Raw genomic sequence first — 11,333 nt, forward strand, 5'->3', positions numbered from 1 at the left:
TGGTTGCTCTGCCCGCAGCAACATGGGAATGAGGGTGGGCAGGCCGGGCTACCAACGGGAGATGCAGTTTATTTACACCAGCAGCCATGGGGGCAGGGGGAATACACAGCGTTTACAGAGTTAGCTACCTGTACAGGATGGATTACATATGCAAAAATAAAAATCTCAAGACCACAGGACAGCGTGAGCCCCACCCCCCTCCCCCAATGACCCCAGCATGCGGTAATGCCAGGCGGGTGGCCCCTGGGCATGCGGGGGGGAGTGATGCATGGAAGGAAAAGCCACCGGCCATGGAAATTAGTACAGAACCCCCCCACACACTCAGACACATGATAGGATACAGGGTGGACGACACCTAGCCGGGGTGGGAAGGATGGGAATTGAAACCCACACAGCCTGCTGTTAGAGGGAAGGGAGTGGAGAGCTCCTAGCCCCTGTTCAACTACATGGTAGGGGGGCACACTCTCCCCAGAAGGAAGGGGGTTTGCTCCCTCAGGGTCCCTGCTGGACCAAGCCCATCTCTTACCCAGCCTGGGCAGGGGGCTCTGCCCTGAGGGCGGGCCAAGGAACAATGGGGAAGTGGATGTGGACAAACCAGTTCCCAAACTACTTCCCACTTCTCCCTCCAACCAGAAGGGGGAAACGGAGAGGCCAGAGGGGAAAGGGTATATTAGGGCCTGAGCTGCAACTGCCTCTCAGAAGGGAGAGTGGCCTGCGGCCTTCCTCCCTTCACCTCCAGCCCGCTCCCAGGTCTTCATCTGGGAGCGGGCTGGAGGCTTGCTGAGATCCTCCTCACCCTCTGGCCTCCCCGTGGAGAGAGAAGGCTGTGGAGGGGTGAGAACGGAGGAGCCCAGGCCCCAGGCTTTATTCTAACTCCTGCCAAAATCTGTTTGGCTTTTTAAAAAATAATCATAATTCTTGAGTTAAAAATCAATTTGTAACCAGGCGTCAGCCACAATCAGAGCCACCCCAGGGGGAGATTGGGGTTCCAGACAGGGTACTGCAGCCCCATCTCTGTTGTTCCCTTAACCCTCTAGGGTCCCTAACCCAGATCAGTCCGATTAGTCCTGGGTACTAACTACCCAAATGTGGGATGGCTCCTCCTGGGAGGAGGGCAGGGGTCACGTCCAGCGAGTGCCAGAGAACATAGTTCAGGGTCAGCTCCATCCCTGGGGCCATCAGTCCTCCAGCTCAGTTCCTGGGAGCGATGGTGCCCGCGTGGAGGTTGAATGATACATCTCTTCAGGATGTAGACCAGGCAGGTGGGCACACTGGCACGACAGTCCCGCAGGGGGGCACTGCCCAGGCATGGCACCCCGCCCCCTCTGGACAGCCCAGAACACAGAGACCACCCTCTCTTCCCGCCCCACTCCTAGCAAGGTGGGAGAGGTAAAAGATCAGGATTTTCCTCAGAGCCCCAAACCACAAGTACAGAATAAATAACTTAAAAGCGGCAAAAGGAAAGGGAGACAGGGCAGGCTTTGGAGGCAGGAGCATCGAGAGAGGAACTGGAGCTGGTCAAGGTGAAAGAGGGGGGGTGGCAAGCAGCAGTTGGGAACTTGGGCTGCCCCGGGAGGGCAGTGGGGCAGGGTAGGCAGGAGGAACATGGGGCCACCCCAGGAGGGTGAGGCTGGGCCCCTTCCTGGGGCAGGGAATGAGGTAAGAAAACATTTCAAATAAAGCAGCACCTCACCTTGGGGCCCCACTCCTCGCCAGCCCTGGGTCAGGGAGGAGAGGTAGGGGGGGGAGTCATCCTGATAAACAGCTCCCTCTTCCTACCCTCCCCATGCCCGTTCCTTGAAGCTGTAGAGGCTGGAGGCCCTTTCCTGGCACCCAACAACAAAAGGACAGCTCCTGCTGCCAAGGAGGCCCCCGGGGACTGAGGGGAAAGGGCTGCCCCTGTGAGGGGCAGGGAAGGCGGCGCTAGTTCGGGACGCCTACCTCAGCAGACAGCTCACCATGCCTGCCTCCCCCTGGGATGGGGGCGTTTGATAGGATTCTGCACACAGACAGGACACGCCCAGCCCTGCCTCTCAGCTCCAAGCACCGGACCCATTCACATTGCTGAGGGCAGCTGGGGGAGGCCCCCTCCAGGCTCAGCTTCCAACCCACGGCCTCCCGGGTAGCCACGATGCTCCTCGGCAGGGCTTAGTCCAGTTCCTGGGGTGGAGGGGCGGCAGTGCCCTGGCACAGTGCCCAGGTCAGGCCCCTGGCCTAGCTGGACATCCAGTAACTCACAGAATAAATAGGAAAACCGCCTCCCCACCAAACTTATGTCCAAGGCATAATATGTCCAGGTCTGAGTCCTGCACGCTGAGGGCTCGTGCTCCATCGCAGAAGACCCTGACACCCCCCAGGGGTGCATAATTGGATCCTCTGCCTGCCTGGCCCACCAAGCTTCCCAAGCCCAAACCCCCAGCAGCCGTCCATTTGCCAGGCTGTGCCACCTGGGTGGGGGTCGGGAGAGACGGCTCTGCTCAGCCAAAGGCTATCCCCTTGTACCCAAGTCAGTTGATGTCATCGTAGATGCTGGGCGTCGGGGGCGCCGGTGGCTTTGGCTTTTTCTTCTTGTTGGAGCCCAGGCCAGAGGCAGTCCCTACCAGGCTCAGATGGGATTTCTTTTTCTTGGTTTTCCGTGACTCGGAACTGTTGGTACCTGAAGAGGAAAGAAGCAAGAGGGTTGAGGAGAGGGTTGTGGCAGGGGAACGCAAGGTCCCCCGCACTCTGCTTCAGGCAGAGAGCCCCTGGGGCCCGGCTGTCTCACCTACCTAGACCCCACCCCTGATTCTCACTCGTCTTGGAGGAGCCTGAATCAGAGGGTGAGAGATCAGAGGAGCCGTCCCACTGAAGCCGGCTGATCAGGGCCTGGCTGTCAGTCATGTCGAAGCTGTCATTATCCAGGGAACTCTCGACCTCTGGAAGGACACTGGGGAGGAAGAGGTCAGAGAAGGGCTTCAGGGATGCTGGCCATCACCCTCACCTTCCCCAACCCACCACCCTTCCTGGAGGGTCACTCACGCTGAGGGTCCAAGGAAATAAATCCGCACGGCTCGCCGCTGCTCATCTGTATGCTGGGGGCAGCGTAGGGACCTGGTGGGGAGAGAGAATGATCAGACCCTGACAAGGCAGGGAGGGTCTGAGGAACATAGGTGAAGCCCCTCCCCTCAGCAGAGGCGGGAGGGATGGACAGACAGGGAAGGGATGAATGAAGAGGCCCCAGATTGTGGCCTAAGGCCTAGAGGAGGGGAGGGGGAGGGTGGGAGTCCCGTTGCTCAAGTCCAAGGTACTCCCGACCCGTGCCCTTCCTAGGTTCTGAGCTCACCTTGTGCACATCTTCTTGGTGTGTTCAGAAATCACCCCACATTGCTGGAAGAGGAATATAAGCTGAAAGGAGGGACGGGGGAAGCCTATTCTATAGCCACTAGACACTCTCTTCTGTACAAATGCTAGACTGTGCGCTCAGAAATGGCCCCAGGGTGTCCATGGCAGACGGTCCCAGACCACACTAGCCAGAAAACCTAATTCAAGAGAGAGACCTAGATGCCCTCACTGCTGTGTCACCAGCCTCTTCCAAGGCCTCGACCACTGCCTGTGGCTCTGCCTGCTCCCAAGGGCTTCCCCCCCTTCTCTGATCCCTCACCGTGGTGAGCAGGCTGCGCAGCTCCTCCGGCCCCAGGGTCTCGTAGCTGATCCCAGTTGAGTTGTTATACTGGGTGAGAACCAGAGGTACAGGTTAGAGGAGGGACGGCCCAAGAAGGGAGGGTGGGGGTGTGGAGTCAGTCCCTCTCGCCCCTCCCTCGGTCACAAGGCCTTAAGATTGCCCGCAGTTTTCCAACAGTTCCTTCCACCCCAACGGCACCAGGGTAAGGAATTAGGACCCACAAAGAACATGAATACCCGAGACCTAAATATCCCATCTAGTGAGCGTGCTGATCCCCACTTGTCCACGCCCACCCGACTCACAATGAGGCAAGTACTGAGAGACAATCTTCGAGGGATAGCCCCTACTCACCTTAAAAGGATCCGAATTGCTAAGTTCCCCTGAAGAAGAAAAAAGAAGGGGAAGGGTGTTTGATGCAGAGGTACAGACAGAGAACCCTGAAAATAACCAGAGAGGAAGTGGGGGTGATAGAAGGATCACAGGCCCTCCCTCAATCCCCATGCCCCTCTACCTCCACCCTCCAGCAACAATTCCCAGAAGACATAGTTAGAATCACTCCCATTGTTCCAGCCCCACTTACCATTTTTGTGTTTTAAAGACTTGGATCTTCGAGGGGAATTGGGGTTCTGGAATGGGAGATACCATAGCTTTGGGGAAAGGGTAACGATAAGGGGGAGCCGAGAACCCAGGGAAGGAAAAAAGATTTGACAAAGAAACATCCTCAAATTCCTACTCTTCCCCACCAGTAAGAGGCCCTTCACCCATACTCCCTCCTCCCACTTTCCCCCCAGGCCTCTGCTGCCCTCCTGCCCACCAGACACCCTCAGCCCTGAACCCAGAGAGGTACCCAGTGACCTCAGACTTGAGTCAAGACACCCGAGGACTCCCTGCCCAAAGGGGAGGGTATCTGTCCTTGGCCCAAATCTCCCTCATGCTTGCCCCGGCTCTTACCTTGTCTGATTTTCTCTTCTTGGCTGTGTAGGACAAAAGGGTAAAGGGCAGGGTCACTTTAAGTTCCCAATCTAAGGGCACCTAAAGAAAAGTTACAAAGCTACACTCTCCTCCCTCATTCAGGATAACAACCTGTGACTGTTACACACCCAATTCCTGCCTGCCCGCCTCACCCTGATGGCCCTCCCAATTCCCCAGATGCCCAAACACCTTTCTTCTCTGAGCCGTAGGACCAGTCGTTGTCATTGATGTCATCGTTATCCTCCTGATCACTCTCTGACTTGTTCATGTTGTTGCTATTGGCAATCCTGCCGAGGGGAGGGGAGAGGAAGGTCAGGCTGCCATCTCTCTCTGCCCCTGACTTCACACGTAGAGGGGAACGTCTGGGGCCAGGCACGACCCACCCTCTATACCCTCCAAATGTCCCAGGGGCTGGTGCGGAACTCCACCATGGGACGGGCTGCAAAAGATGGGCACTCTGGTTCTAGCAGAGGGAGAAGCCCTCACCGGCGGTTGGCGATTCGGCTGCTGTTCCGACCCATTCCTAGGCACTTCTCCAGGTGGGGAGCAAAACGGGAGGCGGCAATGCTGCGGCTGCAATTGGGGCAAACACACTCCTTGCTCTTCCACTGGTTGAAAACCTGTCCAAAGATGTCCAAACCCGGCTGGTCCACGATCTCTGGGGACAGGAGAGACGTAGCGATCAGGGCAGGCAAGTGACCCTTACCTCTTGTTCCCACTCATGGCCTTGTGGCCTCTTCAGAGCCCCTGCCTCAAGCTCCCAGGAGCTCCAGGTTCTACCTCTGGTGTGGCTGCTGGAGGAGGACCCTCCAAGCACTTCCAGGGCAGGGCTAGGCTGCTCTCCTTCAACCCTGACGCTCACCAAAATCCTTCATGCTCTCAGGGTCCGTGTCGTCCAGGAAGAAGTAGCCACACTTGACAGCCCGGTGTACCTCAAAGCAGAATCCCAAACAAGAATCCTCGACCAGGTCCGCGTATATCTCCTGAGCGATGGCCTGGGCCCAGGGGAGAACATCCAGGGTCACGAGAGTCACAGTCCCACGGACTGAGGGCAACTCTCACCAACCAAATCTCCTGCCAATTCACCCTGGCCAAAAATAAAGCTTCTTTTGCCATTTTTCCCCATCTTGACTTTGAGTTCTTTCTTCTTCCAGATCCTTGGGCCTTCTTAGCTGGCTCTTCCCTTTAAGGAACAAGGCTGACTACCCAAATTCCTCTCTGGTGTGGATGCCAGATATAGCGAAGGAGAGACATCAAGAGAAAGAACTGGAGGCACACGTGGGGGAGCCCTCACCTCTAGTTTGCTGTTATCCAGGCCAGACAAAGACATTTCCTCCATTTTCATTTGTGAACTCTTGTGGAGACGGTGCTCTGACTGCTCATAGCACAGCGGGCGGCAACTCGGCTGCACATGGGGGGGGGGATGTTGGTGTGAGTCCAAGGCACCTCCAATGGCTGCCACCTCCCCTCCCCACCTCGCTGCCCAGAGCTTAATGGTGGCATCAGGATCTACCTCTTCCTAAGGCCTTGGTTAAGTCTGGATGGTCCTGCAGGGCCTGAAACCCAAGGGTGGCCTAGTCCTTCCCAGGCCTGAACTCAGGCCCTGGACTCTTACTGCCAATCAGTCTGGGTCTACAGGAGGCAGCAGCTCACCCCAGGTTCCCAAAACTCAAACCCCTCTTCCATACCCATGGTGCAATGCAGCAGGGGGAGGAGAAGGAACTCTAAGGCCTCAAAGCAAACCCACAGGGTGTGGCAAAGAACTGCACAGACTCCTAAATACACTCCCCCCCACCCCCAGGCTCTCCTCAGAGTCACCTCTGCTTTCAGCCAGGATGTCCACTTGGGGGGGTACTGCTACCAGAAGTAGCAATGGCCTAGGACCCTACAACCTTCACCCCAGTCTTCCCTTGAAATAAGCCTGCCACTACAGACGGAGAGCAGAGCCCACAGAAACCTAGAGCTAAAAGGGCATCCTAGCCACCATGAGCAAGAAAGAGGAGATAGAATCCGGTGGGATGGCATGCCAGGAGTGGGCACTCCCCTTACCTGTTCTCTGAGATAACCACCCTCCCTCCCTCAGGACCAGCCCGGAAGTCTCTCCAAGAGCCCCAAAGTCCAGGAATCCCCACGAAAGGATTCAGAAACAGAGCACACAGTCCGGGGCCCCTCTGAACGGTGGGTACGAGTTTAAGGAGCTGCCGGCCTAGAGTGGGGTGGGGACTGACAAATGAGCCGGGGGCACTGGGGAGGGTAGGAGGCCGGGCCTCGGCTCTTCCCCCGTCCCTGCGGCACTGCTGCTGCATCATACCGACTGGGGGGAGGAGAGCCGAGCTGCCGGAGGCCGGCGCCGGTCCGGGACGGACCGACCCCTAGAGAGTGGGCAGAGTGGGACACGTCCCGGCCCCTCTTCTTCCCCGTCCGCCGACAGCCCCGGCCGGCCGGGGAGAGGAGTCCGGGAGGGTGTCTCTATTGTCCCGGGGGCTGGGGCCTGGCTCCCTAACAAAGGCCCCGCGCCCCCTCCCCGGCCGGCCCTGCCCCGCCCAGGGGGGACCCAGACAGGGGGAGAGCTGGGGGCCCCGGCCGGGCCGGGAAGCCGGGGGAAGCCGGGCGTTTCCGCGTCGGCCCGGGGGGAGGGGAAGGGGCGCTGACCCAGACCTGGGGGGAGGGGGCCCAAGCCCCGCCTCGGGCCCCGCCCCCCGCAGGCCCCTCCCCCGTCCCCGTCTCCGTCCCGTACTCACCCCGCCCGGGGGGCCGCGCCGGGGCCCGGCGGCCTCTCAGGGCCGCGTCCTCCGGCGGCGGCGGCGGCGGCGGCTGCTCCGGAGCCCCATGTCCGTCGGTCCGTCCTCGCCTCTCCCCGGGGCCCAGGGCCCGGGGCCGGGGGGTCGGGCCGCCCCCCCGCCTCGCCGCCTCACCGGGCGGCCATGGCCCCTTCCCCTCCCTTCTCGTCCCGTCGCCGCCTCCTCCTCCTCACCTCACCCCGCCCGCGCGCAGTCCGCGCGCCGTCCGCGCGCCCCTCCCCCCGCCCCCCACTCCAGCCCGCCTCTCCCGGGCGGGGGGTGCGGCGCGAGCCCGGAGCGCGCGCGCGTGCCGCGACCGGAGGATGGATGGATGGAGCGAGCGAGAACGCGAGCGTGCGCGCGCGCGCCCCTCTCCCCCTCCCTTCGCGCGGGCGCGAGGCCAAGCGCGAGCGCGCTCCAACCTCCTCCTCTTCCTCCTCCCGCCCCTCCTCAACACCCCGCCCCCGCCCTCCCTTCCTCTTCCTTCTTTCGCTTTCGCGCGCCCAGCGACTGCTCGCGCCTGCTAGAAGGGCCCGAGCGCGTGCATCTGCCCGGCGGCCGCAGCTCGGCAGCATTTGCTCCAGGGGGCGGGGACCGGGCGGGGAGGAGGGGCGCCACGCCGCCGTCCAAAGTACCGGCGGACGGGGACGGGGGCGGGGATATGGGCGGGGCCTTCGGGAGCCGCCTCGGCCAATCGCCGTCTCGCTTCGGCCCGGCCGGCCCAATAGGATTTCGGTGGGTGGAGCGGCGTTCAAGGTGAGGTGCGCGGTGCGCTGGGGGCGGAGACGTTGTGCCGTCCCGGCCGGCTCCGGGGCGGGGGCAACGGGTGGCGTCGAAAGAGAGCGCCGGCTTCCAGCCGCGCCTGGGACGCCTTCCGGCCCAGGGTCCCCCGCCCTTCCCTCCGGGCTCCCGGCTCTTTTCCCCCCAGTGCCACCACCCCGGAGTTTACTTATGTGAAGAAGCCAGAGTTGAAGTGGGACGCAGTGATCACCTCAGGGCAGAAAACCGAGGGGCCTCGTCCGAGCCTCGGTTCCCCGTGTTTCTGGGCTGGTCTCAGCCTACTCCGGGCCTCAGAACCAACAGACGCCCTAGAAGAGGGTCCTCCGCTGAGGGCGGAGGCTGAGCTGTGCCATTCTGAGCGGAGCGCCCTCCCCGCCCTCATCCTAATTTAGATCCCACACCTGCTCGCCTTTCCTGCTTCCGGATCCCACGCTGGACCCCCCACCTCTCCTGTCCGCAGCCTGCTAGGCTGAGGCCAGACCCTTCCTCCGACCCAGTTCTCCCGTGTGTACCCATATCCGCGCGTTCTCACTGTCCCTCTTTTGGAGCAAAGGGCCTTTCCCAGGCGCAGTAGATGCCGAGGCTGGCGCTGCCGTTTCGGTTACTCTATGTCTGGAGTCCTGGAACGGGTATATGAAAGCCCTCTTCCCGCAGAAGATGAGTTTAAATTAAGAAAGCGTTAAATCATATACTTTGGGACCATCATTGACTCTTTAATCTTCGGCAAGCATTTTTGAGGCCCTAGTTCTAAGTGGTTAAGACCAGGAATCGTCTCAATTCAAATCTGAGGACTTGACAAATGAACTTGAGCAAATGAGCTCTCTATTGCCTCGGTTTCCTCTCTTGTCACTGAGTATGATGACAGTACTTATCTCATTAGGTTGTGGGAATTGACAAGTCAGTACAGGAGAAACTTAGTTCAATGTAACTGGTGAATCTTAGCTGTTTTTTTGTGTTAATGCAAAGATAAGACACACTTCCTCAAGAAGTTCACAATTTGTGGGGTAGACAGACCTGTAGGAAAGTAATTGCCCAGCAGTGTGATAAAAATAAGAGAGCTAGGGACTTCCCTGGCCAACCAGGGGTTAAGGCTGTGCTTCCACTGCAGGGGCCACAGGTTTGATCCCTCCCTGGTTGGGGAACTAAGATCAAATACACTGTGTGGCGTGGCCAAAAAAAAAACCCATAGGGGACAGAGGTGGCTAGGAGGAGGAATGAAATGATGTAAAAGAGTTTCTCAGGAAAGGTTTCTTGCACTGGCTGAAACGTAGGAATTGGTGAGGAAGTCGCATGAAGTAAGCAGAACAGACCACACAGGACTAAAGGCATGCTGAGAAGTTAGAGGGATTTAACCCTACAGGCTGTCAGGAGTCCTCAAGGGGAACTGTTTGATCAGACTTAAGCAGATGCTCTGGAGTGAGGAGTCTGGATAGCTTAAAAGTAGTAGGTTTTTGTCTTATCTTGAGATGTGTGGCGTGAAGGAAAGAGAGAGCCTGAAGACATCGTTAACCAAGATGGGGAACTCTGGAAAGATGATGTGAGGATACAAGAGAATGACGAGTTCTCCTGTTTGAGTTTGAGATTCGTTGGGAGTTATACTGTGGGATTAACTGGTGGAGACTCTCAGAAGGTGTTTGAATTTGAGTCTGGAGCCAAGTAGGAGGCCAGTACTTCAATTGTCTTAATGTGAATCAGAAATCCTCCACTCTGATGATACTGATCTGTTTCTTGGTCTCAGAATATGTCCAATATACCCTGCTGTAATGAATTTACATATGCCCAGGAACCCTTCCTGTCTCCTCCCTGTTTACCTAAATCCTTCCTCACTTCTCCACCCAGGCCACCCTCACAACAAACTCCTTTAAAACGATTGTACTCTTCATTTGGCACTTGGCCTGAGTGGCTCTGTGGTGGTGACCTCTTTGGGCACGTGCCCGGTCTCCACAGTTAGCACCAGTCAATAAACACTAAGGACTACATTGGTCCAGGCTCTGGGTGAGGCCTTGGGGTTACAGCAGCAAGCCAGAGAGACACACAGACCTTGTCTTAGTGGAGCTTACTGCCCAGCAAAGCCTGATGTGGAAAAAAGGTTGAACGTGGAGGCATTCAGGCAGCCAAAGAAACAAACGGGTAGAAATCTTTTTGTCAGGACATCAGGGCAGGCTCCCTAGAGGAAGTGATCTTTCAAGTGGAGCCTTGAATTCACTAGAAAGAGAGGTTAAGAGGATCATTCCAGGGAATAGTTATGTATATAGGAAGAATGGGTAGAGGCCTGAGAAGAGAGTGTGGTGTGTTTGAGTCTGGGATAGTTTGTGCAGTTAGAGTTGGGTAAAGAGAGGCTATATATAATACGTATATATATATGATATTATTGTGGGCCATTCTTCGGAGAAGGCAATGGCAAGCCACTCCAGTACTATTGCCTAGAAAATCCCATGGATGGAGGAGCCTGGTTGGCTGTAGTCCATGGGGTCGCTAAGGGTCGGACACGACTGAGCGACTTCACTTTCACTTTTCACTTTCACACATTGGAGAAGGAAATGGCAACCCACTCCAGTGTTCTTGCCTGGAGAATCCCAGGGACGGGGGAGCCTGGTGGGCTTCCGTCTATGGGGTCGCACAGAGTCGGACACGACTGAAGTGACTTAGCAGTAGCAGTAGCAGCAGTGGGCCATTCTTATTCCCTTGGCTGTATTGCACAGCATGTGGGATCTTTTTTTATTTTTTTAGTACTTTTATTTATTTGCCTACAGTAGGTCTTATTTGTGGCAGGTGGGACCTTTTAGTTGCAGCATTTGAAATCTTTGTTGCAGCATGTGGGGTCTAGTTCCCTGATCAGGGGTTGAACCAGGCCCCCTGTGTTGGAAGTCTTACCCACTGGACCTCTAGGGAAGTCCCGTAATGAACATTTCTTGATTGTCAAATGTATCCTGTGTACACTCAGTTGCTCAGTTGTGTCCGACTCTTTGTGACCCCACAGACGGTAGCCAGCCATGGTCCTGTCAAGGCAAGAATACTGGAGTGGGTTGCCATTTCCTCCTCCAGGGGATCATCCTTACCCAAGGATCAAACCTGTATCTGCTGCATCTCTTGTATTGGCAGGTGGATTTTTTTTTTTTTTACCACTGAGCCACCTGGGA

General features: G+C 57.5%; 1 protein-coding gene across 8 annotated transcripts; it reads right to left on the minus strand.

The window, feature by feature from the left end:
- Positions 1–49: 49 nt before the first annotated feature.
- On the minus strand, positions 50–7,592 carry ATXN7L3 (ataxin 7 like 3). Of its 8 annotated transcripts, none has more exons than XM_055408011.2 (13): positions 7,375–7,592; positions 5,928–6,038; positions 5,496–5,628; positions 5,120–5,291; positions 4,823–4,920; positions 4,613–4,635; positions 4,242–4,308; positions 4,013–4,098; positions 3,641–3,709; positions 3,323–3,384; positions 3,019–3,090; positions 2,769–2,926; positions 50–2,656 (listed from the first exon to the last, which is right to left on the minus strand). In XM_055408011.2, the coding sequence occupies exons 2-13, from the start codon at positions 5,976–5,978 to the stop codon at positions 2,508–2,510; spliced, it is 1,140 nt and encodes a 379-aa protein (XP_055263986.1). In that variant the 5' UTR covers positions 5,979–6,038; positions 7,375–7,592; the 3' UTR covers positions 50–2,507. The 8 variants fall into 8 exon arrangements, with proteins under 8 accessions (XP_055263986.1, XP_055263990.1, XP_055263992.1 ...); XM_055408015.2 differs by having other exon boundaries at positions 4,242–4,287; positions 7,375–7,589; XM_055408017.2 differs by having other exon boundaries at positions 4,013–4,041; positions 7,375–7,586.
- Positions 7,593–11,333: the final 3,741 nt, after the last annotated feature.

The sequence above is a fragment of the Moschus berezovskii genome, chromosome 20 (genome assembly GCF_049115385.1).
Source record: "Moschus berezovskii isolate FMDL1 chromosome 20, NW_MosBer_1.0, whole genome shotgun sequence".
NCBI lineage: Eukaryota > Metazoa > Chordata > Mammalia > Artiodactyla > Moschidae > Moschus > Moschus berezovskii.

Excerpts from the sequence above, each read along its gene's own strand:
- ATXN7L3 (XM_055408011.2), bottom strand. The coding sequence starts at position 5,978 with ATGAAAATGGAGGAAATGTCTTTGTCTGGCCTGGATAACAGCAAACTA. Across the intron at positions 5,629-5,927 it reads TGGATAACAGCAAACTAGAG|GCCATCGCTCAGGAGATATA; the intron begins GTGAGGGCTCCC and ends CCCTGGGCCCAG. Across the intron at positions 3,710-4,012 it reads GCAATTCGGATCCTTTTAAG|TATAACAACTCAACTGGGAT; the intron begins GTGAGTAGGGGC and ends GTTCTCACCCAG.